At 34.8% G+C, this 26,861-nt stretch overlaps 1 protein-coding gene across 2 annotated transcripts in view; it reads right to left on the reverse strand.

Annotated features, from left to right (window-relative positions):
• Positions 1–26,861, reverse strand: part of Ino80 (INO80 complex ATPase subunit) — a 138,435-nt gene that overhangs the window by 72,819 nt on the left and 38,755 nt on the right. For both annotated transcript variants that reach the window (XM_046460794.2, XM_046460793.2), the window contains exons 8-20: positions 24,749–24,802; positions 23,760–23,963; positions 19,676–19,871; positions 18,534–18,601; positions 17,469–17,678; positions 16,914–16,994; positions 15,941–16,036; positions 8,216–8,275; positions 7,658–7,800; positions 5,883–5,967; positions 4,664–4,781; positions 3,191–3,276; positions 29–196 (exon numbers count right to left, since the gene is read on the reverse strand). In XM_046460794.2, coding sequence (XP_046316750.1) covers positions 29–196; positions 3,191–3,276; positions 4,664–4,781; positions 5,883–5,967; positions 7,658–7,800; positions 8,216–8,275; positions 15,941–16,036; positions 16,914–16,994; positions 17,469–17,678; positions 18,534–18,601; positions 19,676–19,871; positions 23,760–23,963; positions 24,749–24,802 — 1,569 coding nt within the window. The remainder of the gene's footprint in view (positions 1–28; positions 197–3,190; positions 3,277–4,663; positions 4,782–5,882; positions 5,968–7,657; positions 7,801–8,215; positions 8,276–15,940; positions 16,037–16,913; positions 16,995–17,468; positions 17,679–18,533; positions 18,602–19,675; positions 19,872–23,759; positions 23,964–24,748; positions 24,803–26,861) is intronic.

Raw genomic sequence — 26,861 nt, forward strand, 5'->3', positions numbered from 1 at the left:
CATCAAGACAGCTGACCTAAACTCTTACCTTCCTAAATTGCATGACTAGATTCATGAGGCTGCTGGTGGTGTTCTGCGCTTGCTGGGTAGAGCCCATAGAAGACTGCAATAAATCCTCAATGGAAATTTTGTTCTTTAGTGCCTGATATAATAGCTTTTGTCGGCTGGTCAGTTGGCAGTACATTAGAATCTCGATCTAAAAATCAATAAATTATTTGGAAAAAAATGCTTGTAAGAAAATTTAATATCAACCTAAACTTGAAAACACATGCAAACCAGATTATGAACTCATAATCTCTATAAACCTATGATGTGGATTTTCATTCAGAAACAATGTTCTTTCCTTGACCTTTCTGTTGTTATTCACACACACTCTCTCTCTCTCTCGACAATCTCTTGGATTTCTGATAACATTAACTATCACTCTTCACAGTAACTTGGGAAAATATATTTCCAAACAACCCCAGCCCAATATTTAAGTACCAACTATGAAGGTACCAGTCAGTCTGCAACAACTGCATATGTGGACATATCAGGGTGGGGAAAATTACCTTTTCCACAGTTTACTAAATGGGTTAATAGCATTACCATTAATTCAGTTGTCCAAAGACAAACTTGGATCAGCTTTTGATATCTCTCTCTAGCCCACTGCCCCCTATACCTCTCTCCGTGTTTTATTATTTCCTAGATCTTGAACTTTACCTGGGAATTTGTCACTATCCACCCTTTCTGACCACTCCCATAGCTCCTCATCAGATTTAGTTTATTTTGGGGTCTTCCTGCCTTTAGTCTCTTCTGGTTCTAACATTTCTCATAAAAACCTTCCAAAGTAATTCAACTCCTATAAAACCCACAATAAGTGTTACTGCCTATGGTAAAATATTAAAAACTTTTCCTCTAGGCAGAAAAGGACTCCCATACTGTAATCCACCTTATCCTCCCAGACTACCTCCTCTTAACAATTTAGCCATGCTGATCTGAATACTGTTTGGCAAAATACACTACATGTTTGAACACTGTTCTACCTTTGTTGCCTAATCTTTCATACATACCATATTTTTCTAGAATATGACAGCTTATCATTGGAGACCCAGCTCAAAAGTTATCTCTGCTTTGATACCTTCTCTAACCTTCCCTAACTGAACTATAGAGATCAGAAACATTAAATTACAGGGGCTGGGGCTGTAGCTCAGCGGTAGAGTGCTTGCCTAGCATGTGTGAAGCACTGGGTTCAATCCATAGGACCACATAAAAATGAAGCAAATAATATAAAGACATACTGTTCATCTACAACTACAAAAATGCATTAAAAAAGAAACATTAAATTATGTCTAAAACAATGAGATTTATCAAATTATGTTACACACATATATGAAAATGGCCATTCAAATAACTCTGGGTGATTACACACCTAAAAGAAAGGGAAATGGTAAGAAAACATTGTACTATGTAGACACCTGTCTATGAAATGATGAGGATACCAACCTTGAATGTTTACTTTCCTATTTTCATCTCTAACAATCTCTGTTTTGTTTAGCATCAATATGAAAATGGCATAATGAATCCCACTTTGCATCCATTAAAAGAAGAAATATGTGTTAAAGAAAAGAAATTGGGCTGGGGCTGTAGCTCAAGGGCAGAGAGCTTGCCTAGCATGAGTGAGGCACTAGGTTCCATCCTCAGCACCACACACAAAAAAATAAAATAAAGGCATTCTGTCCATCTACAACTACAAAAAAAGAAAAGAATGTATACTATCTATAGTGGTTAAGAACCATACCACAGCCGGGCGTGGTGGTGCACACCTGTAATCCCAGTGATTCAGGAGGCTGAGGCAGGAGAATTCCAAGTTCAATGTCAGCCTCCCTGGTACAAAAAACAACCAACCAACAATAACAAAAACAAACAAACAAAAAAACCACACTGTATCTGATCACTTCCCTTTACCACTAAACATCAGAAGTTATGATGCTGTTATTATTTGAAAAACCCTTTTTGATTTAAATATTTCAAGGATCCATATTTCATAAAATGTTTTCCTAATATTATGGCTGTTATTAAAACCACAAATTTCACAAAAAGTAACTAAGATGTTAGAAAAAGGAATAAAACAAGAGAGAGATGGTTCTACTCCTCTCCTTGAAGCCATATTCCCACACAACATTCTTCCAAGGAGTCACTGATTTCAGTATGACCAAATCTTCTGTCAGTGAATAGAGGATAGTACCAACAATCAGGGAAGAAGGCTTTTAGGCAGAGAGAATTATAACAGGTGCAATACAGGGAAAATGAGGAAAACCCCTAAAGGACTGGAAACCATGAGAAAAAGAAGAAAGACTAATAGGAAGGATTCAAGGAGTTAACAGAAAATTACAGAAGTTTGAGAAGGATTAAAAAAAAAAAAGCAACTTTTAACAAACTAAAATCACTGGTTTTGTATTAGTAAAAAAAAAAAAAGTTAAAAACTCCAAAGCAAACTAAATTTCTACAATTCTTAATTTGCAGAAGTACAAAAGACAAAGAAACATGTTAGATAATACCACAATAGATACAATCAACAAAATCTAGTTTATGGAAAACTCAACAGCACAACTCAGTTTCTTCAACAAAGAACGGCAAAGAAAAAAGAAGACAGTGATCAAAAACTACATACCACCTATGCTATCTGTGGACCTCGCTTAAATTTGAGATAGACACAAACAGATCTAAAGACAACAAACGATATTTGGGCACTGACTGGATATGCAATATTGTTATAGAACTACTGCCTTTTTTAGGAAAAGTGGTATTTGTATAGGGATTGTCTTTTGTTTTTTAGAGCAAATCTTTCAGAGATACTATAAAAATATTTGTGAATGAAATAAAATATCTGGGGTTTGCATGAGAATAATCCAGAGGGGTATGGATAATCACAAATGATCATTGTTGGTGATACACATAGGTTAAAGGGAATTCATTATACTATTCTTTCTACTTTTCTAATGCTTCAAATTCTCCACTAACATAAGTATAAAACAAAACGAAGGAATAAAATGTTACCTTCCTTGATTATTTGACTTATTTTAAGTCCTCTTTAACTTTAAACCACTCAACTTTAAAGGCCTTCTCTCAAACTAATTACCCTTCCAATAAATACATCAAGTACCCCCCCCAATAATAATTTTGACCCTTCTGAAGCTTCTTTCCTTACCTTATCAGACAATTCATTCTCTACATCTTTCTTGATTCTCCGCAGCATAAATGGCTTCAAGATCATGTGTAAGCGAGAGAGTTGATCTGATAAAACAATAATATATCAAATTGATTTAATACAACCAACCAAAATAAACATCATACTCATCTCTCCTAAACTCTCCAAACTTACCTTCCAGTTCAATGATTTTCTGAAAGAAAATTAGAACTTTTTCTCAAGTAGGAAAAACCAAGGAATTTAAATTTTCTAGAGGATCTTGGCACATACATTAGGATGTTTTCTTTTCATTTTTATGGTGTATGATACTGGAGACTGAACCTGGGGCCTCGCGTACACTAGGCAAGTACTTTATCATTGAGCTACATCCCCAGTGCATGGTTCTATTTTTATTAGAATTTACTTTTAGAGCATTTTTGGAACATTTCATTAAATAGTTTCCTAATATACGTCTAATGAAAGTTATTTATTCCAAAAAAATGATTTTTCAAAGGATGATGACAAATTAACCTATAGTGTAAATCATTTAAAAACTTATTTATCTATCTATCTATCTATTTATTTATTTATTTTGGTGTTAAGGATTGAACCCAGGGACACTTAACCACTAAACCATATCCCCAGCCCCTTTTACAGTTTTTATTTAGAGATAAGGTCTCACTAAGTTGCGTACGGCCTCACTAACTTGCTGAGGTTAGATTTGAATTTGTGACCCTCCTGCCTCAGCCTCCGTAGAGGCTGGGATTATAGGTGTTCAACACCAGGTTAAAGAACTTTTTCTTACAGTTGGTATATGTCACCTTATGTTTATGTAGTAAACATCCCAGACTGTTCTTAATATCAGGCAGATATCATTCAATGAGGCCAAAAGTATTGATAAACAAAGTTTTATGTTTCTTCAACAAAGAACGGCAAAGAAAAAAATATATAGTGAATAACAAAAATGACCCTTCTAGTAATTTTGGTTTTGATCTTAAGAAAAAAGTCATGAGGCGCTGGGGTTGTGGCTAAGCAGTAGTACGCTTGCCTAGCACATGCAAGGCCTTGGGTTCGATTCTCAGCACCATATAAAAATAAATAAAACAAAGGTATTCTGTTCAACTACAACTAAAAAATAAATTTAAAAAAAAGAAAGAAAAAAATCATGAACATTACACAGGGAATATAATTCTGATATGAGTTTTTCAGGATATATATGGTAAATGAGGACTCTATGAGCCAAAATATAGTATTTTATGTACTGTTTGTTTTTCTTGATTAAAATCAAAAGACTAGATAGCTATTACCTAAATTAGTTCATTTTGTCTCTAAAACACATCTAAAGTACATTATTATTTTATAGGAGAAAATACTCCCCCCCAGATTATTCTATGTTTAATGTAAGAAAAATTCTTTTCACAGAAAAAAATACATCACAATGCAGTTAATCACACTAATAGGTAGAATGAAAAGAAAGCTCTTAGTAGTACTCACTCTCATCAATCGCGGATTTGTTTTCAGCATGGCTCTCAATGTCCTTGGAAAACCATTCGTTAAATTCTTCATGGGAATCAAATAATGTTGGCATAATGAAATGTAGCAGAGCCCAGAGCTAAAAATAAAGGATAAAATATATGGCTGTAAAGTAACAAAGTATCAGTGTGTGATGATACATTAGGGTTTGAAGATAGATAGTCATGGGTGTGTGTGTGTGTGTGTTAATATTTGTACCTGTGTAAGTTATAGGAAAGTAAATGAGAACAAGTTTATGCTTCATTAATCAATCCTAATTCTATTAGGTATTGTAGGAAAATATGATTTAAAACAATAAGACGAAAAGTACAAGTACTGCTTTAGTATTACAGCAGGATAGTTTTAAAGATATACACATAAGTCTATATATTAAAAAATTCATTCCACAGTTGAACACAATCTGAGGTACCATAACTTGCTACACAAAATTATAGCCTCTGGGGCCAAGTCTGTTCTGTCATCTACTTTTTTTTTTTTTTTTAAGAGAGAGAGAGAATTTTAATATTTATTTATTTATTTTTTTAGTTTTCAGTGGACACAATATCTTTGTTTGTATGTGGTGCTGAGGATTGAACATGGGCCACAGGCATGCCAGGCGAGCGCGCTACCGCTTGAGCCACATCCCCAGCCCATGTCATCTACTTTTTTATATAAAATTTTATGGTAACACATCCATAACTATGGTTGCTTTCACATTACACAGGCAAAACCTTAGAGTAGTTGCAACAGTAAGTGTATGGACTAAAATATTTCAATATATTTACTATCTGGTCCTTTACAGAAAGTCTTCTAAAGATTATTCTAGATGAGAATGAACTGTCTTCCTTAAAGAAAGAATTTAGTTCCTTTTGGTGTTAAGTATTAACGTATTACCTTTCAATTCTGCATAAAAACATCTCTGAATTAGATGTGTAACATTTCTGTTATGGTCACTATTACATAAACATAAAGGAATAAAATAATAAGAAATAAGAATATATTAAAAGAAATAATAAAAACAAAATAAAAAAATGATGACTAAAAGACTACTTAAGGAAAATTGCAGTCAATTTTTCATTCGATGTGGGGAATATAATTTGTACAAAGCAATAGCATTCTAGGGAAATAAGGGTAAGGAATTCTATGCTGTGCTGAAACTCTGTCTTATAAAGACATAAATATGGGACCTTGACTTGCTTACCTCTGCCATGGTGTTCTGAATGGGGGTCCCAGTTAACAAAAGCCGATTGCGACACTGGAACTGTAAGAGGATCTTCCAACGAACACTGTAAAGTAAGTTATGAATTCCAAGTAAGCAATATTATCTTTCTTAGTTACAGTGCTGCAACCTCATATTTCTAAAAATGCTTTTCATATAACACTCAGAATTATGTAGTCCATCATGTAAACAACCGCAAAATAATATTCAATTTCAGCAGGATTAACTCCTCTACATTAAAAACATGGTTTTAGGGTGTCAAAAAAAAAAAAATAGCCCATGAATAAGACAAGCAGGATTCTTTCTTGTGTTAGAAGCCTTCTACCACCCTTGATCTGTTTTTTATTTTAAAACAAAACTCATTTACTTAAAAGGCATTTACCTATAATAGTGTTAAAACTATTAATCTGTGCTCTTCCACTGTGAATTAAGAGGGAGCAATGTAGGAAGGAGAAGAATGTGGGAAGAAGATGTAAAGTGAGTATCCACTGCTCCTGGCCACAGGCATGTCCTCTTTCAAAAGTACAATATGAAATAATACCCTTCAAAGGATGAAAAGGTTCCATGAAAAAATACCATGTGCTGGGGCTGGGACTGTAGCTCAGTGGCAGAGTGCTTGCCTCACATATGCGAGGCAGGGGGTTCAATCCTCAGCACCACATATAAATAAGTAAAATAAAGGTCCATTGACAAAACAACCATGTGCTGGTTAGTATAGACCTCTTAAAAGTCCCACGGACTCATCAAGAGTTAGAAATACATCTCACTCAAGGTTTAATAACACCAAATAACAACATATAGAACTCAAACATTTATATTTGGTTTGAAACCTTAAAGGTACTGAAATACTTAAAACATATATCTTACAATAAAGATTCTTAGAGATCTAATAAATCATGCAAGAATTAAGATAACCCATATAAAACAAGACAGAGGACTGGGGATGTGGCTCAAGCGGTAACGCGCTCGCCTGGCATGCGCAGGGTGCTGGGTTCCATTCTCAGCACCACATAAAAATAAGATAAAGATGTCGTGTCCACTGAAAACTGAAAAATAAATATTAAAAAATTCTCTCTTAAATAAATAAATAAATAAAGACAGAAACTTCAGTCCTTCAAATTTAATATTCCACTTCTTACCAAGAACTCTAGTCTAAAATGATTCAAACAAAAGGCAAAGACTTCTTCTATACAGCAATTTTCCCTGCAGAAAAGGATTTGTTAGGATGTCATAATGACTGAAAGGGAAAATAAAAGTTTAAAAAAAAGACTATGTACATTAAGCATCAATGTTTGTATCCCAATACAAAATGTGAAAAAAATATTTTAAGAATTTATCCTTGGGGCTGGGGATGTGGCTCAAGTGGTAACACGCTCGCCTGGCATGCGAGGGGTGCTGGGTTCGATCCTCAGCACCACATAAAAATAAAAAATAACGATGTTGTGGCCACCGAAAACTACAAAATAAATATTTTTTTAAAATTCTCTCTCTCAAAAAAAAAAAAATAAAATAAAAAATTTTATCCTTTATTTATTTGTTTTTATGTGGTGCTGAGGATGGAACCCAGGGCCTCTTCATGCTAGGCAAGCACTCTACCACTGAACTACAACCCTAGCCTATAAATGAGAATTTTGTTCTTCGTATACAGTTATGGCATAGACCACATCATGCCATGTTCTAACACTTCTCTAATCTTTGTGTTTATGTGTTTGTTTTCATTGCTATCTATAGAGTTGGGTTTCTACAACATATGTTACCTGGAACTACTCTTGAGCGCCTGAGCCTCGTCCAGTACCATGTATTGCCACTTGACCCGTTGGAAATATTTTACATCCTGTACCACCAGCTGGTAGCTGGTGATAACCACATGGAAGGGGGCATCCTGAGTGTAGAGGGTCTTCTGTAAACATAAGATGCAGAAGGTAAAAAGGGGTATCTCACAATTCAAAATAAAATAATGAAGTATGGTTTAGTTTTTAGGGACAAGAAGCTCAAGACAACCCTAAAGATACTTCTCCCACATAGTAGGGAGATGTGCAGTGAGATGAACTATGAATGTTTTTAAAGCAGTAATAAAGTATTTTAACAAACAATCTCCAGCTTATTGAAGAAAAAAAGTTGTTTTTAAAAAACCCTGGACTTAAGTCCAGGTGGCTGCCTGTAACAGGAAAAACACTGCATCAGTAAAGTACACTGGGCTCAGCATGGAGAAATATATCATTTATGAGATCTTATGTATGAGAAATTATTCGTATCAAATGGAGAATACTAACTGCATGTATGTATACATATGTATATAGGTAGTTGAAAGTTACCTGACTCCAGAATCTCCTGATAACTTTTCTATCATGAGGATTACCCCAATATGGTAGCACCTGAAAAAGAGGATAATATGTATATTATCTTTTACTGATAACCATAAAAGTATCATGACAAATGTTATTCAGAATGATTTTTAAAAGCAGCTAATAATTCTGAGAGCTACTGAGGCAATGGAGAATTATGGAACCAACACAGGAATTAAAAAGACAGCCCACAGAGGAATGTGGTGTATTTTCTCTCTGCTGGTGTTGATCCATTCCAAAAGTTCTAGTTGAGAGGATAAGAAACTTGAGGGTTTTTTTTGTTTGTTTGTTTGTTTCTTTTTTTAAAGGAGATGTAGGACTCAGAAAACAAAAACAAAACCACACATTTCAAGATGGAACTCTGTTAAGCACTGACATCACTGGCTCTAAGCTAAGGGTTAACATTACTAGTAAAGGTAAACCACACATATACTTGCCTTAATGGGTACTGAATCTCAGTCTTGAATCATCTCAAGAACTCAATTTAAGATGACTTTGGATTATTTATGTACTGAGGGAAAAAAATTTGCTACTGGCAATAAATAAATAAAACCTCATATAAATCCTGTCTGGAAGAAAACATTAATCACAGCCCATGAATATCTCTATAGAGTTTTCCCTGCACAATGTGTGGCATACAATAAAAAAAAAAAAAAAACAGTCATGGAAAGACAGTATCATAAAACTAAAAACCAGGGCTGGGTTGTGGCTCTTTTGCTTGCCTGGCATGTGTGAGGCACTGGGTTTGATTCTCAGCACTACATAAAAATATTAAAAAAATAAACAAAGTCAGAGGAGATCAAAATGATAAAAATATGAGAATTAAGACTTCAAAAAACAAACAAAAAAAGACTTCCTAAAAAATATGCTAATTTGTTCATGAGAAACAAGATTGAGAATTTCAGTAGTGTACTATAAACTATAAAAGAATCAAAAGGCAAGTGCAGTGGCACACACCTGTAATCCCAGTGACTTGAGAAGCTGAGACTGAAGAATCACAAATTTGAGGCCAGCCTCAGCAGTTAAACAAGACTGGCTGGGGATGTAGCTCAGTGGTAGAGTACCCGGGGTTAGTTAATTTCCCAGAACCAAAACATGGAAAGAAAAAAAAAGAAAAGGAAGAAACAAGGGAAGAAAGAACCAAAGGGAATTTTTACAAGTGAAAAAATACAATAAATTTGAAAATTCAATGAATAGGATTAATGAGAAATTAAATGCAGAAGACCAACTTAGTGAACAAAATGATAGATCAGAAGAAAACATCTAGATTAAAAAATAAACAAAAAAAGAATGCAAAACTCAGTGTCCTTTTCTGTTATATTCCTAGAAAAGGGTTTCTTTTCTCTTTATCCATCTTGTCTTCTGGGTTTTTAAAAACTTTCAGCCAAATCAAAGTACAAATATGAAGAAATGAAGATCAGGGACGAGGGTTGCGGCTCAGTAGTAGAGCGCTTGCCTAACATCCATGAGGCACTGGATTTGATCCTCCGTACCACATAAACAAATAAAATAAAGGTATATAAAAAAAATGAAGATCAATAAAACTATGCAATATGAATATGTTCAAATGAATATGAATATAAAGTGTATAAATAATAAAATATTTCATGAGTATTAAAATATTAAAAAATACACAAAAGAAGTGGGCATGGTGGTACATGCCTCTAATCCCAGCAGCTCAGGAGGCTGAAGCAGGAGGATCATGAGTTCAAAGCCAGCCTTAGCAACTTAGCAAAGTCCTGAGCAATTCAGCAAGACCCTATCTCTAAATAAAATCTAAACAAGGGTTGGGGGAGCTGGGGTTGTGGCTCAGTGGTAGAGCGCCCACCTTGCACATGAGAGACCCTGGGTTCCATCCTCAGCACCACATAAAAATAAATAAATAAACAAAATAAAGATATTGTGTCCATGTATAACTAAACAAATTTTTTAAAAAGGGGGGGGTTGGGGATGTGGCTTAGTGGTTAAGCACCCCTGGGTTAACTCCCTGGTGTCAACCAAAACAAAAACACACAAAACCAACAGTACATAATACTAGGGAAGGGTGATATACCTAAAAATATACTAGGGTCTTTGTACCATCTGAAAAGTAATAACACTTTAGGTAATATCATATTTTCTTAAAAAGACAAGAATATATGATGTGGGCTGGGGTTGTGGCTCAGAGGTAAAGTGCTCACCCAGCATGCGAGTGGCACTGGGTTCAATCCTCAGCTCCACATAAAAGCAAAGATATTGTGTCCACCCACAACTAAAAAATAAATATATAAAAAAAAGAATATATGATGTATTCTCCAGATTATTTACTAAAGATCAAATGAATATATAAGAAAGCCAGCAAGCTAAGGGAGGATAAAAAGTAATAAACTATGATCAATTCAAAAGGACACAAGAGCCGGACAAGGTGGCATATGCCTGTAATTCTGGCTACTCAAGAGGCTAAGGCATGAGGATCTCAAGTTCAAGGCCAGCCTCAGTAATTCTGCGAGATCTTGTTTCAACCAAAAGAAAAAGAACTATGGATGTAGTTCAGTGGTAGTGCACCACTGGGTTCAATCTGCAGTACTATTAAAAAAAAAGAAAAGAAAAAAATATTTCCCAAGAGGGCACAAGAAAGAAAAGGGAAAGCTGAAGAGGTAAAATAAGTAGAAAGTAATAAGACTTATGTCAAAAGATCAAAAATTACATTAAAAGCACAAATATTTCAAATAAAGGCAAGAAATATACCTTAAATGTAAGGATAGAAAATGGTCAAAAAGAAAAAAAAAGATACTATAAAAAATTAAGTTAAAGCTAGTTTACATATTATGAAAAATGGATTCAAATACAAAAAAGTAAAAAAGAATTTCATAGTAATAAAAGATTCAATTTACCAAGAATATAAATCTGTGTATATTTTTCTTTCTTCTTTTTTTATTTCCTTTCTCTTTTTTAATGGACCCTGTGCATGCTAATCAAGCATTCTAATACTGGTTATACCCCCAGCCCAATTTGTATACATCTTAAAGCCACAAAATATATGAACAGAATAGAAACAGACAAATCCACAGTCATGGTCATTTTTAACTTAAGTCTCAAGTCTATCATAAAACAAGCAGGCAAAACAAAACAAAATACATATATGTATCAGAAAAGATACAAAACCACCAAAATATGTTAAGAAATTTGACTAATCAACATATCCATATATATGTATGTAAAAATATCTAGAACAGGGCTGGGGATGTGGCTCAAGCGGCAGCACGCTTGCCTGCCATGCGTGCGGCCCGGGTTCGATCCTCAGCACCACATACAAACAAAGATGTTGTGTCCATTGAAACCTAAAAAATAAATATTAGAAAAAAAATTCTCTCTCTCTAAAAAAAAAATATATATATATATATATATATATATATATATATAGAACATGGCACCAAACAAAAGGAGAATACCTATAACTTCAAAACATTTATATGCATATAAAACCTGACCATGTGCTAGGAAAGAATATGGAGTAGGAGTTAGAGATTACTTTGAATGGAAAGATAATGAACATATAACACATCAAAACTTTGGTTAAAGTCATGCAAAGAAAGCAATTAACACCATTAAATGAACAAATAAAAAACTGAAAAATCGGGGGCTGGAGATGTGGCTCAAGCGGTAGCGTGCTCGCCTGGCATGCGTGAGGCCCGGGTTCGATCCTCAGCACCACATACAAACAAAGATGTTGTGTCTGCCAAAAACTAAAAAATAAATATTAAAAAAAAAAAAAAAACTGAAAAATCTCAAAATATTAGAAAAACGTTTATGAAGAAAAGTAGAGAAAAAATAAAAACAGTAAAAATACATGAAATACACCAATTTCAGGAATGAAAAATGGAAAAAGTACCATTAAAAAGAAAAAAATCCCACTGCCTGGGTTAAAAAAGGCCGAGAAAAAAGGAAGATGTTAGAGGCCCTGATCATAATAGAACTATGAAGAATATTACTCAGATGCCTGTCAAATACAATAAACTTTTAGGTATTATCAAAAACCTAAGTATCTTTGAATATAATCAAGCTATAAACCTGAGAAAAGTATACATCTAACTGTATACTGTCGAAAAGTAAAAATATTTCCAACAATCTAAGGGTAATAGCAACAGAAACAATAAATCAGCTGTGTGGTGGTGCAGGCTTTATACCCAGCTACTCAGGAAGCTGAGGCAAGAGGATTGCCAAATTCCAGATGGGGCTCTACAACTTAACAAGACCCTATATCAAAATCAAACATAAAAATATCTGGGAATGTAACTCATTAGAATGAGTATACACCTGGGTTGAATCTCCAGTACACAAAACAAACAAACAAACAAACAAAAAACCAATGCATCGATATAACTTGGGCTCAGCAAACCTTTTCTGTAAATATTTTACATACCTCAGCCCAGCAAACCTTTTCTGTAAATATTTTACATACCTCAGCCCATAAGGTTTCTGACAAAATTCAACTCTGCTGTTATAGTGCAAATTAAGCCATAAGTAACATATAAACAAAAGAGTATCACTAGGTTCCAATAGATATTTATTTGAATTTCATGTTCTGTGACAAAAATATTTTTTATCAACAGTTTTAAAAAATACAATTTATTCTTAGTTCTTAGGCCACAGAAAATATGTGGTGCATTCCTCAATAAGTAGAATTACCATATGACCTAGCAAATCCATGTAGGAATACACCTAAAAGCAATGAAAACAAGACAGATATTCAAAGAAAAACTATACATGAATGTTCACATCAGTACTGTTGACAACAGCCAAGAGGTGGAAAAAACACAAAATATCTATGAACACGTGAATGGATAAACAACATGATACACTCAACCTAATGGAATATTTAAATATTTAGTTATAAAAGGCAATGAAGCAGGCTGGGAAGTGGCTCAGTGGTAGAGCACTTGCCTAGAATGTGTGAGGCACTGGGTTCGATTCCCATGAGTAAATAAATGAAATAAAGGCCTATCAGCAACTTAAAAAGTATTAAAAAAAAAAAGGCAATGAAGCATCATCATACAGCATGGTGGAACTTTGAAAACTTTGCTACCTAAAAAAAATCAAATATAAAAGGCCATAAATTGCATAGTTTCTATTTGCTTTTAATATCTAAAATAAGCAAATCTAGCTATAGAGAAAGCAGACTTGTGGCCACCAGAGGCTGGAGGAAGAAGAGAATAGGGAATGACTATTTAATGGGTATGAGGTTTTGTTTGGATCAGGATAATGAAAAAGTCCTTGAATTACTTAGAAGTGATGGTGTACAATACTACAAATATACTTATTGCTCCAAAACTGTATACTTGTAAATGGTTAAAATTAAAATTTTAACCAAATATAAAGACTATACAATATAGAAAAAAAAAATCAGCCAGGTACAGAGACTGGGGACGTATCTCAGTGGTAAAGCACCCCTGGGTTCAATCCGTAGTACCTCCTAAAAATAAATAAATAAATAAAATACAATAAAATAGTGGCAACTAGAATTGACCTACAGGCTCTATTTTACATACCCCATACTAGAGCATTAAAAAAGAGGCTCAAGGGGCTGGGGTTGTGGTTCAGTGGCAGAGCACTTGCCTCGCATGTGTGAGGCACTGTGTTTGATCCTCAGCACCACATAAAATGAATAAGTAAAAATAAGGTATTAAAAAAGAAGAAAAAGAAGCTCAACATACACAGGGAGTTCAGCTTCAGGCATAGAAAAATAAAATCAGAGGTTCAATGACAAAAGTAGTACTACATTGTTATCTAACAGCAAATGGAGGAGAAAGTGAAAACAAGTAGTTTGGTAGAAATTTTAAAGATTTTATTTTTCAGCAACTTGATTGCTCACCATGTACCAAACATTGTATGAAAAAGAAGTAGAAAAAAGAAATTGATCTCCATATTCCACAAGGATAAGAATTCAAGCGAAAATATTCAAAAACTGTTAGAATGGTCTCACCTTCTCCTTACAATTAAAAAATGAGTGCACCAAGTTAAAAGCTATATACTTAGTATTCCTTGTAAACAGTTTCTATATCTATAATTCAGCCACAAAGAGCACAGTCATAAAGCTGCTCCACAGTGAGAAATCCCAACCATATTCCTATTCCTTATAAAACATGCCAGAAAAATATCTTTTATCTCCACTCTAACCCCTACCCTTTAAACTGTATGCAACCCATGACCACTATAAAGAATACAAATCAGGAGCTGGGGCTGTAGCTCAGTGGTAGAGTGCCTGCCTTGCATCTTTGAGGCATTGGGTTCAATCCTCAAAGAATACATAAATAAAGATATTGTGTCCATCTATGACTTAAAAAAAAAAAAGAATAAAAATCAAAAGATTACGTCAACATATATAGTCTCCAGGAAATTAATATATAGCCTTAATATATAGTCTCCAAGAAATTCTCCCTATACAGCAAGCAACCTCATTATCATTAGTCTTTAAAGACAGATCACATATTTAATTCATTTCCATCCTTGTAAATTATAAACAATGTAATCAATCCTATCCCACCTCTTCCTTTTTAAAAATATTTATTATTTTTTTAGTTATAGGTATACACAATATCTTTGTTTTATTTTTATGTGGTGCTGAGGATTGAACCCAGTGCTTCACGTATGCTAGGCAAACGATCAACCCCTGAGCCACAACCCCAGCCCCCCTTCTTCTATCTTAAATCCGTAAAATATTCCATAACTGAATGTTTGTTTTGTTTTGTGGGGCTGGGATCAAATCTAGGGACTACACTAGAGTAAGCACTCTACTGTTGAGCTATACCCTAGTCCTAAATTCCTGTTTAAATTGTGTCCATGTCTTGCCAACTTGATGCAACATTGCTTCCCTGCTTATCACTTCCTTCCTCAATATCAATTCTGTTCTTCTAAATTAGTTATATCAATTTTTACATTATCTACCTCAGGAATTATAAGGACCAAAGATCTGGCTTTGATCCAGATGGACTGGCCAGAGCCTACAGGCACACCTGTAAGCTACTCAGGAGACTAAGACAGGAAGATCCCTTGAATCCAGAAGTTAGAGAACACCCTTGACAACACAGAAATACCCAGTCTAAAGAAAAGGAAAAGAAAAAAAAGTTTAAGAACAGGCAATTCATAAATGCTTAGAAAGGAGGGAGCAATGTACAAATTACGGTTTTTTGTTTGTTTGTTTGTTTTTTGATACTGGAGATTGAACCCAGAGTACTTGACCACGAAACCATCACTCCACCCCAAGTTTTTTTAAAGAGACAGGATTTCGTTAAGTTGCTTAGAGCCTTGCTAAATTGCTGAGGCTGGCTTTGAATTTACAACCCTCCTGCCTTAGCCTTCTAAGCTGCTGGGATTATAGGTGTGCTACACCATGTCCATCTAGGATATTTTTCTTCATAAGACTTGCCAAACTCATAACCAAATAAGGGTATAATATGATAATGTGACCAGGAGCAACAAATACAGCAATTTATTCAAACAGGACTTTGGCTTTCTAACTTATTAAATGTAAAGATGTAATATACTCTCTTATTGTTCCCATAAGTAATTTTTATAGGGACTGGACATAGGCATTTCAGAAACATATAATAAATATAAGAAATTTTAAAGGAGAGTAATTATATTAGCAAGGAAACAAAAGAAGAGTCAGAAAGTTTACCTTAAAGAGCAATAAGTTTTTTGTTAGATTGATTTTACCTTAAATTTAGGAACAAATCTAGTAAACTCCTGGTGCCAATTGTTAAGTGTAGAAGCAGGTGAAATTATTAAGAAAGGTCCCCAAATGTTCTCTCTCTGCAACAGAAAAACTGGGTAAGGCAACTGAAGGAAAACTAAAAAAAATGTAATTAAAAATTATAATTAAGTAATGACAAGAGGGGTTTAAGAATAGGTGACACATTAGAACACGAGAAATAGTTGTCTATTTACTAAATTGCCAAATCTGTACATTTAATAATAATGGCCTATGTTAATATAGTAAAATTGACAAGGACACACTATGAGAATTTAAAAAACAAACAAACAACTATGCCATCTTCTGACTTCTTATGTATCTTTTTCCACATTTTTTATTGGTGTGTTATATAATCATTTGTGACATACTAACTTGAATGTATTATTTTCTCTTATACTAGATAATCATAACAATTTTACAATTATTTAATGGATATAGAACTTCCTTTTCTTAAATTTGTATTTTTCTTAAATTTGTATTTTTATTCATGATTTCTCATTTAATTCTTGCAAAATTCCTGTAAAGTACGATATCCCTATTTTATAGAAAAGGAAACTAAGTCTCACAGAATTAAAGTGAAATCAGCTTCAGAAGGTTAAATGGATTGCTCAAGTGTACTCTGCAGGTAGGGTACAACCTTGACATGAACACAGAACTTTTGATCTAATAATCAGAGTATACTTACTGGCTACTACACTGGTAGCTGTCAATGAAGGCGGGGCGGTGAGAGACTGATTCAAACCACACATGTTCAATACTGTCCTGGCTCCCCTTGAAAATCAAAATGTTACACAGAACCATTCTGTTCTGTAAAGAGCTTCAGGACAAAGATCAAGTCATATTCTCGTTATGCTACGGAGCCTATAGTAACTTTCTCAATATAAAAATGACCCTCAGTTTTGGAGAGCAAAAGACTGAGAGGCTGCATCTACTCACCTCAGCCAGATGGGCCAGGAGGGCAATGCTCTGTACTGTTTTACCAAGGCCCATTTCATCAGCAAGAATGCCATTAATACCCTGGATGGGGGAAAGAGAGGGGAGGAATACATGTTCAACACCTCCTACCTTTCATCACACAGAATTCCATCTACTGCCCAAAACAACTATCAGACTTGATCAAACAAAAGTGAGTGCAGATACACAGCCTTGGTACTATCACCAAAGTCTATAATGATGTATTCTGCCAAACCTACAGCACTGATATACGAGACCAATAGGCCATTGCCAGTTCCTTAGTTCATCTAACCCATACTCAGAGGCAAACAATCAGGTTTATCGAGACCACAAAAGACAAAACTACATGCATGATATAAACATTCTTCAGAAGACTCTCCAGGTTATAAACATAGAAAATGCTTTCTGCCCCTTGTCAACAGAAAGTTTTTGAAAAGAGTTAAAATCTAACCGTATATTTGTTTCACAATTACATAACCAAAAGAAAAACAGACAATGAACAAAAAAGAATGGGAATGACATAGTTCTAAAATTCACCTGTTCATACAGATTGGCCAACCAATTCATGCCTTTCAGTTGGTAACCTTTCAACTTCCCATTAAAAATTGTGGGCTGTGGAATATCTTCACCAGCCCGGATAGATGGGTTTGCCAAGCTGTAACTCTCCCCAAACCCAGTGCCAGACTTGTTTGCTGCTCGTAGGGCAGCTGCTCGACTTTCTTTTGCATCTTCGTCAAATGACCTCGTCTAGAAATAAAGTATAATAGTAGAAAAAAAACATTAAATGCAAATAAAATTCAAAACAAGATATCTACTGTACTAAGAAAATTGAAACAAAATTCCTGATATTATAATTTGATATTCTATCACATTATTCATAATATACTATAAGCATATTACTGATATTATCTAACATACAATTATATTAAGAATATTTTTAATATCATGTTTTCAATGCACATACACTAAACCACATTACAATATTACTTGTTACATCAAGAAATTTATTAAAGATTCAATATAAAATTTGTTTGACTGATTGGAGGTGGTGGGTGAAGGCATTTATATTGATCCTTGATCTGGACCCTGTGAAAGTAACGAAGAGTCTCCTACACAATATATTTAACTACATTTTCTTAACTCAACTTAACTGTACTTTTTCTGATTTTATTAAATATCTCCAAATAAGGTAATAACAGAGAGCAAGTAATTACTAAAGTGAACAATAGCTAGCATTTTCCTTAAGGCATATTACTCTTTCAATAAGCCAACACTGTGATCTTTTTAACTAAAACAACCATGATACATTTCATATACTAACCATATTACTCAAGGAAGGTGGGGGGAAGCAAACTGTTTTGACTTCTATCAATATACTCTTAATGCTTAGAAAAGTGAACATTCATTATTCTGTTTTTCCTAAAGTAGTTCCACTATTCTGAAGTAAAGAGACTCGCAATTACCACCCTATATACACAATGACATGTTGGCTAATGCTTTTAATTGAAAATGTGATAAGAATAAAGGGCAAACACCAAAGTTAAAGGTTATACTTTATTTCCAGGGCCAATTATACCACACCTTTTCATTTTTAAGACTCACCCGAGCTTGGTGAATATGGTAAGCATTTTCAGCATTCTTCAGGGCTTGGGCTTTAAAATGGTTACTATCTGAAAAGGAAAACCTGTAGATTATCACACCACATCTCCTTCAAAGACAATTCAGGCCAACATATGGATCCCTGATTTCCCCATTCTACTAATCCCTAAGATCACAAAGGATGGAGGAGAAGAAAGGCTAAATTCTTTGACAGAGTTAGAAACATAACAGAGGCAGAGGGCCGCCTTGGTCTTCCATAGCCAAAGCCAGCTCATAAAAACCACTGGGCATAGAGATCCACCGTCTCTCAGTACTGGGGTTTCTTCTACAATATGATACCACATTGGGCACGATGACACATGCCTTTAATCACAGTGACTTGGGAAACTGAAGCAGGAGGATCACAAGATCAAGGCAGCCTCAGCAACTCAGCAAGAATCTCAAAATAAAAATCTAAAAGGATTGGTGATGTGCCTCAGTGGTAAAGCACCCCCTAGGTTCAATTCCATTACCAAAACAAACAAAGACAACTACAAAAAAATCTAATACCAATAGCCAGAACAAGTAAAAAAAAACAATGATGTTTCAAAATCATAATATATTTATTCTAGGTATAATTATTTGAACAGATGAAACAAAGGTGTGTATAACCCCAATATACTCTAAAACGCTCCCATTCTTATTTATATCTAGGACTACATAATCTTGATCACTACTATCTGTGAAATTCTTCTCAAACTTCAATCCGATTTCTCCTTCCCCTTGTGGTCACAAATATACCAAAACTGACTAGTCTCTTTCTCATGCTTTTATCACCAAGGATCTTGTTATGTAAGAGGTGAATTTCTCTGCTACAAAAGTTTACTAAATTTCTAATAACAAATCACAAAATATAATATATTCCAAAACATAATATATTCCAAAACTTGCAAGATCTCATAACCATATCCTTTCCTTTGCAAATTCTTTTATCAGTCATTTTATAGGCATCTTCTCTAGAAACACCCTCTCTTCTCTAATACAATCAATTCCCCTTTTCTAACCAATATTACCTATGAATCAAAACAAAGCTTACAAGAATTAATAACCTTAGATATGAAAAATGGAGAGAACCTGCTTTGTCTAGCTTCTGGCTCAGTACTCACCATAATCTTCCTGTGTGATGTTAACTACAACGCCTCCACCAATGTCAATTTGTCTCTGGGTAGAAGTGTCTTCCAGTTTCCTTAAGATTTCTTCCTGGATCCCATCATGACCCATATCTCGCTTGCGACTCATGAAATGGGCATACAACTCTGTCTGGGTGATTAAGAAGTTGAGTTTTCGCTGCTGTCTCTTAGCCTAAACCAGGGGAAAGTTAAAAGTAAAAATAGAGCAAAATCATTGGTGGTCAACAGAATTTGTCAAAATTTCATACACTTTGCAAAAATTACTTAAGAAGCCCTTTGACTTTATTTTTTGGTACCAGGAATTGAACCCAGGAGTGCTTAACCACTGAGCCACATCCCCCACATTTTTAATATTTTATTTTGAGACAGGGTCTCATTAAGTTACTTAGGGCCGACGTGTCTACCACGCCGGCGCGTCGCTGGGCCTGTTCTGCCGGTCGGTCGCAGGTCTGCCTACCTTGCAGGCACGGTAAAAAACTAAAAAGTTTTTTCTCAGCAAGAGAAACAATAAGAGAGGTAAATAGGGAGCCTACATCATGGGAACAAATCTTTACTCCTCACACTTCAGATAGAGCCCTAATATCCAGAGTATACAAAGAACTCAAAAAATTAAACAATAAGAAAACAAATAACCCAATCAACAAATGGGCCAAGGACCTGAACAGACACTTCTCAGAGGAGGACATACAATCAATCAACAAGTACATGAAAAAATGCTCACCATCTCTAGCAGTCAGAGAAATACAAATCAAAACCACCTTAAGATACCATCTCACTCAAGTAAGATTGGCAGCCATTAGGAAGTCAAACAACAACAAGTGCTGGCGAGGATGTGGGGAAAAGGGTACACTTGTACAATGCTGGTGGGACTGCAAATTGGTGCGGCCAATTTGGAAAGCAGTATGGAGATTTCTTGGAAAGATGGGAATGGATCCACCATTTGACCCAGCTATTCCCCTTCTCGGTCTATTCCCTAAAGACCTAAAAAGAGCATACTACAGGGACACTGCTACATCGATGTTCATAGCAGCACAATTCACAATAGCAAAACTGTGGAACCAACCTAGATGCCCTTCAATAGACAAATGGATAAAAAAAAAAAGTGGCATTTATACACAATGGAGTATTACTCTGCATTAAAAAATGGCAAAATCATAGAATTTGCAGGGAAATGGATGGCATTAGAGCAGATTATGCTAAGTGAAGCTAGCCAATCCCTAAAAAACAAATGCCAAATGTCTTCTTTGATATAAGAACAGAGTAGGGAGGAAGAGCATGAGAAGAAGATTAACATTAAACAGGGATGAGAGGTGGGAGGGAAAGGGAGAGAGAAGGGAAATTGCATGGAAATGGAAGGAGACCCTCAGGGTTATACAAAATTACATACAAGAGGAAGTGAGGGGAAAGGGAAAAAAAAAAAAACAAGGCGGAGAAATGAATTACAGTAGATGGGGTAGAGAGAGAAGAGGGGAGGGGAAATATGATATATCAAGAACCATGTAATGTTTTGAACAACCAACAATAAAAATTATAAAAAAAAAAGTTACTTAGGGCCTTGGTAAGTTACTGAGGCTGGCTTTGAATTAGTGATCCTCTGCCTCAGTCTCCCAAAGTGGTGGAATTACAAGTGTGAGCTACTAGCTGGTGTTAAAAAGTTACCCTTTTAACATTAAGAAGGTAGAACCACCAGTGAACAATTCTATTTAGCCAAGTCACTGGTAATAAATGCAAGAAGGAATAATTTTCATTTATAGTTTAATAATAACTGGTATTTTCCTCTCTTTACAACATGAAAACTTTTGTCCCACAGATTTTTGTATAAAATGTTTATGTCTTTGAAACATTACTTTTTGATAATGGCACTGGGACATCAACTGAATTTAAACAGATGTTATAATCCGGGTGGTAATATGTATAGCTTTATTATTTAAAAAAATGTGTTAAAAACTCTTCTCTAGCCAGGCATGGTAGCAGGAGGATCCTGAGTTCAAAGCCAGCTTTAGCAACTTAGCAAGGTCCTAAGCAACTCAGTGATACCCTGGCCCTAAAAATATTTAGGGGATGTAGCTCAGTACTTAAGTGCCCCTGGGTTCAATCCCTAGTACAAAAAATAATAATAACTTAAAGGCAAAATAAGTGAGTAGAAGCTATAAATTATTCTCAAAGTCAGTATGTAGGAACAATAGGACAAAGGGAAAAAAAACCCTCTCCAAAACAATCTATACTTCATCTGTAATAATGATAAATATAAGCAAAACATGAATATAAACTAACACAATAGCAATTGGGTATAGGCCCAGAACATAGGAAGCTGAGGCTGAAGGAGGACAATTTAAGTCTAGGAGTTCAAGGCCAGCTTGGGTAACACAGTAATATACCATCACCAAAGAACAAAAACATGAATGTGGACCAATATGGACACACATACACACAAACACATACTTTTTAGATGGGGGAAGTTCTGGTTATTGAACCCAGGGCCTTGCTTCTGGTAACCAGCATTTGATAAATGGGTTACACCCCAGCCCTATAGTGCTTTCTTGAAAATGTGAAAAAATTAAAAGAAAAAAAAAATAGGTAAAGAAAAAAAAAATCATTGTGTCAATAAATAAAATCATCCTTAAGATAAACAATGAGTAAATAATCAAAACAACAATCCTGAATTATATGGAATATAGTAAATACTATAATTATGAAACCAAATTCATAATTTTGAATATTTTATAACAAAATTCAAATGAAGTATACTTGATTTGTTCTTAATACACCTCCCCAAAAGGAAAACATAAAATAAGGCATACTGCAAAGTAAGGTCTGAAGTTCTAAAGTACTACTTTACGAAGAAGTACTCTATATAAAATTGACCCTTTTCTCTCTTTTTTTTTTAAATATTCATTCTTAAGTTTTAGGTGGACACAATATCTTTATTTTACATTTATATGGTGCTGAGGATTGAACCCAGTGCCTCCTGCATGTTAGGTGGGCACTCTACCACTGAGCCACAACCCCAGGTCCCCCTTTTCTCTTTAAGACATTATTGTACTTGAGCCAAATTCAAACCAAAAGAAAATTTTAAAAGCCAAAGTGTCATCAAGAAAATCTTTCAACACTAAAAGATTTTTAAAAAATCTTTCAACACTAAAACACTTTAAAACACGAGATCTCCTTTTCACTTTAAAGTTAACTATTACTTGTTTTTTTAAAAACTTATTTTATTTATTTATTTTTTAGTTGTACACAATACGTTTATTTTGTTTATTTATTTTTGTGTGGTGTTGAGGATCGAACCAAGGGCCTCACGCATGCCAGGCGAGCGCTCTACTGTTGAGCCACAACCCCAGCCCTATTACTTGGTTTAATTGAACAAAGTACTAAGGGAACAATAAAGATACATCAAAAAGTTTATTTCAAAAATTCTGAGAAGAAAACATACAAATCAACATAACCACAACTGAAACTACCATCAGTTATCTACCAATAAGTCAAGAGAATGTAGGTCTCACAAACCTAGATGGTTTTGCAAACCAAGCTACTGTGAGATAGAGGGAGGTCTTAGAAAACTGAGTTAATTGTCTATTGAACCTCTCTGATCTAAATCTGGCCCATAATCCAATAAACTGAAACTACAGTCAATACACAGAAACAAGTTAAGATAAACGATAAGCTATTTTCTTTTCCTTTTATTCATTCCTTTGCTGATGTTGTTCCTCCAGACACATACAGGAATGAGATTTATAGAACAGAAGAAGATAGCATAAAGAAAAGAGGCAAAAGGCCAGGGGAAGGCCTTAGTGAAGAATAAAAACAGAAATTGGTTTAGTGGAGTAAAGTCACTATCCTCAAAATTAGATCTTTAAAAGATTTCTAGAGGTGGGAGTGTAGCTCAGCAGTTAGAGCACTTACCTGGTATGCATGCACCACTGGGTTCAATCCCCCAGATACCACAAAAATAATTTTTTTTTGCCTTGATAATTTCATTGGTTAATTAGATGTACAATGTTCAAAGCATTGATAGGGTGGAAGTAATTATGATCTTCAAAATTTTATGCTCTTGTCCTACCTCCCGCATTTCCTCATCCAACTTCCGCTGCTCCAGAGCTTCCTTCTCGGCCCGCTTGCGGTGTTCCTTCTCCACCTTCTCATATTTCTTCCAGTACAGAAGCATCTCCTTAGTGAGGCGGCGAGCACGAGGCAAAGTTTCCTTACAGTTCTTCTGGGCCTGCAAAGCTGCTCGACGTACCTCCTTCATGCACTGGTGGGCAAGCTACAAGATACAACGTTGCCATGATGGGAGACACCAACACTAAGTGACAGTTCTCTCTGGACAGTATGTGACCACAGGAGGAGTGTTCAGTATGAACACTCCTCCTATGGTCACATCTTTCTTCCCAAACTTGATTAATGTCCCTGGTACAATACTATAACCCAGGCTTAGATTCTGAGGTAATATCAAGGATAAGAAATCTATCCACATCTACAACCTTAAAAGATGAAACAAAGTATAATTACTAAGAAGGACCAGGGAAGTTATCAAGCATTATCACACATATTAATAGTGAATACCTATCACTAATTTTTATACTATTTTAAAGTTAACATACATTAATTCAATCTTCCCAAACCCATGAAATTGTTATTATTTCATTTTATAGATGAGAAAACATAAAGCCTGAATGACTAGTCCACAGAAATACAACAAGTAGCATTACCTCATCTGATCTTCAAGACAAAAGTTCTATTGTTTCCCTTTAAGAAAAGATTTTCATAACATCATTTCTTAGATAAAGAAGCTGGAGCACAATAATTTGTCCAAGGAAATAAACAGACTATTGATGGTCTTATGAAAAAAAGACCCCCAGATACCAGTAATGTGAAGAATAATAATTTTACTTATTAAGTAGATTGAGGATATTTAGAAACTCTCTTAGGTATTATTAGATTTATAATCAACAGGTCCTAACAGACAATGGCAGGAAGAATGGATCCAAAGAACAGGAACATATTTATACCAGCAAAACATGAAATGGAAATACAAAACTGCAATGTTACCTTTCGGCTATTGGTGAGAAACAGGTTACGAGCTGAAGCTTTCTGCTTGTTGGCCTAAAACATTTAAAAGTAATATTTCATTTAGGATTCATTTTTCAAATAAGATTATGTAGCCTGACAGTGTCTTTTATTTAATTTCTAGAGGACTGAAAAATAAAATGTCAAGTAAATGCAATATACATTACCTCTAAAAGTTATACAGATGTACTGTTTTGGAATCACACACAAAGCTAATAAAGTAGCATTAAGAAGAACCTAGTTCCATAGTTGGCCTAAATATTATGAATATAAATGAAAAGAATTTAAGTTATAAGTCTTGAAGTAGACCAAGAGAATATATTACATCCAAACTTTAATCTACCCTGACTACAGCACACTGCTTTCCAGGACCAACCTGCAAGGCTGTTAGTACACCCAGATACCCAGATCCAAGACCGTTATGAGAAAGTAAATTAACTTTCCAGTTCCACCTTCAACAGTCCCACCACCAACCAGGACAAACCTACTGCCACTATTTCTCAAAGTCTCATTTTCTCCGAGGCAGACCTAACATAAGATGACTGACAGTCCAGAATCCAGTCTACAGCTTTTAAAATCTTCCACTCCATGCCAAGCATGTAATCACAGTGGCTTAGGAGGCTAAGGCAGGAGGATCATGAATTCAAAGCTAGCCTTGTCAACTTAGGAAGGTCCTAAGCAACTTAGCAAGACCCTGTCACTAAATAAAATACAAAAAGTGCTGGGGATATGGCTCAGTGGTTGAGTGCTCCTGGGTTCAATTCCTGATTCCCCCCCCCAAAAAAAGAAAAACAATTTCCACTCCAACTTAAAAAACAAAACAAAACAAACCTCAATAAAGAAACCCAATTTCTTGTGTCCATTTAACATGGAAGAATATAGAAGAGATTCTCTGACAATTCAGCCACTTCCTCTGATGCTAAAGAAACAATGGATTCAAAGTTACAGACAGCCAGAGGCCATTTTTATAATATCCCTACCTCAGATAGCCTGCTTACAGGAACTTTTAAGCCTTTAATCAAAAATTTCCTCTTAATACTTTCTTTAAGAATTAGTAGCTAAGCCAACAATTTCAAACATTCCCACTGAAAAGCCTTTATCATTGGAACATCATCATCTAAAATTCCTTCATCAGGTACTAAAGCCAGGTTTCCCATTAACTTTCCTATTAAGAATAATCAGACATAAACGATTTCTAGAAATACTATGGGGGAAAAACAAATAATTTTTGTAGTGGTGAAGCACCATCATACCAAGGAATCAAAGCTAGTATTATCATATTGGGGCGGATATATCATGTGTCACCTGATATACCAAGGACATATTACTTCTATGATAATCCTACCAAAATGGATAACCCAAACATAATCACCTGATAAAAGCAGACAAATCCAAATTCAAAAACATCTTCAAAAATAACAATGTCACAAAACACTGAGGAACTGTTTCAGATTCAAGAGATTTAACAACTAAATGCAACATGTAGTCCTAGATTGTATTCTGTATTCGATTCAGAGAAAAAAAGGGATATAAAGGAATTATTGAGACAACTAATGAAATTTTAATATGGACTATGGATCAGATAATATTATTATGTCACTATAAGTTCCTAATCTTATAACTGCATTGTGCTTTTGTAGGAGAATTCCTTTTCCTTAAAAAACACAATGAAGTATTAGGAATAAGTTTAACAGACTGTCTCAAAATATATAGTTGAATGAAAAAAAAAAACTGAAAATAGTTGAGGGAAAAGAAAAAAAGATACATATGTACATAACAGAAGCTAATGAGACAAACAATTGCTAAGTGTGAATTTTAAAATATATTTGGCAGATCCTTGATTTATTCTTGCCATGTTTTAAATTTTTGAATTAATTTTAGATTTACAAACAGTTGCAAAATAGTACATTTTCTTACACTTCCACCTGCTTCCCTAATTTAACAGCTTATACATAACCTCAGAATAATTATTAGGAAAAGGAAACTTAACAGTGATATATTATTACTATTATAATTTTGTAAGAAACATGGGGAATTGAACCCAGTGCCTCCTACATGTTATGCAAAGGCTCTAACACTGAGCTACATACTCCCC

The sequence above is a fragment of the Marmota monax genome, unplaced genomic scaffold, assembly GCF_021218885.2.
Source record: "Marmota monax isolate L192 unplaced genomic scaffold, Marmota_monax_Labrador192_F-V1.1 WCK01_AAM20220418_F8-fsc00001, whole genome shotgun sequence".
Lineage (NCBI taxonomy): Eukaryota > Metazoa > Chordata > Mammalia > Rodentia > Sciuridae > Marmota > Marmota monax.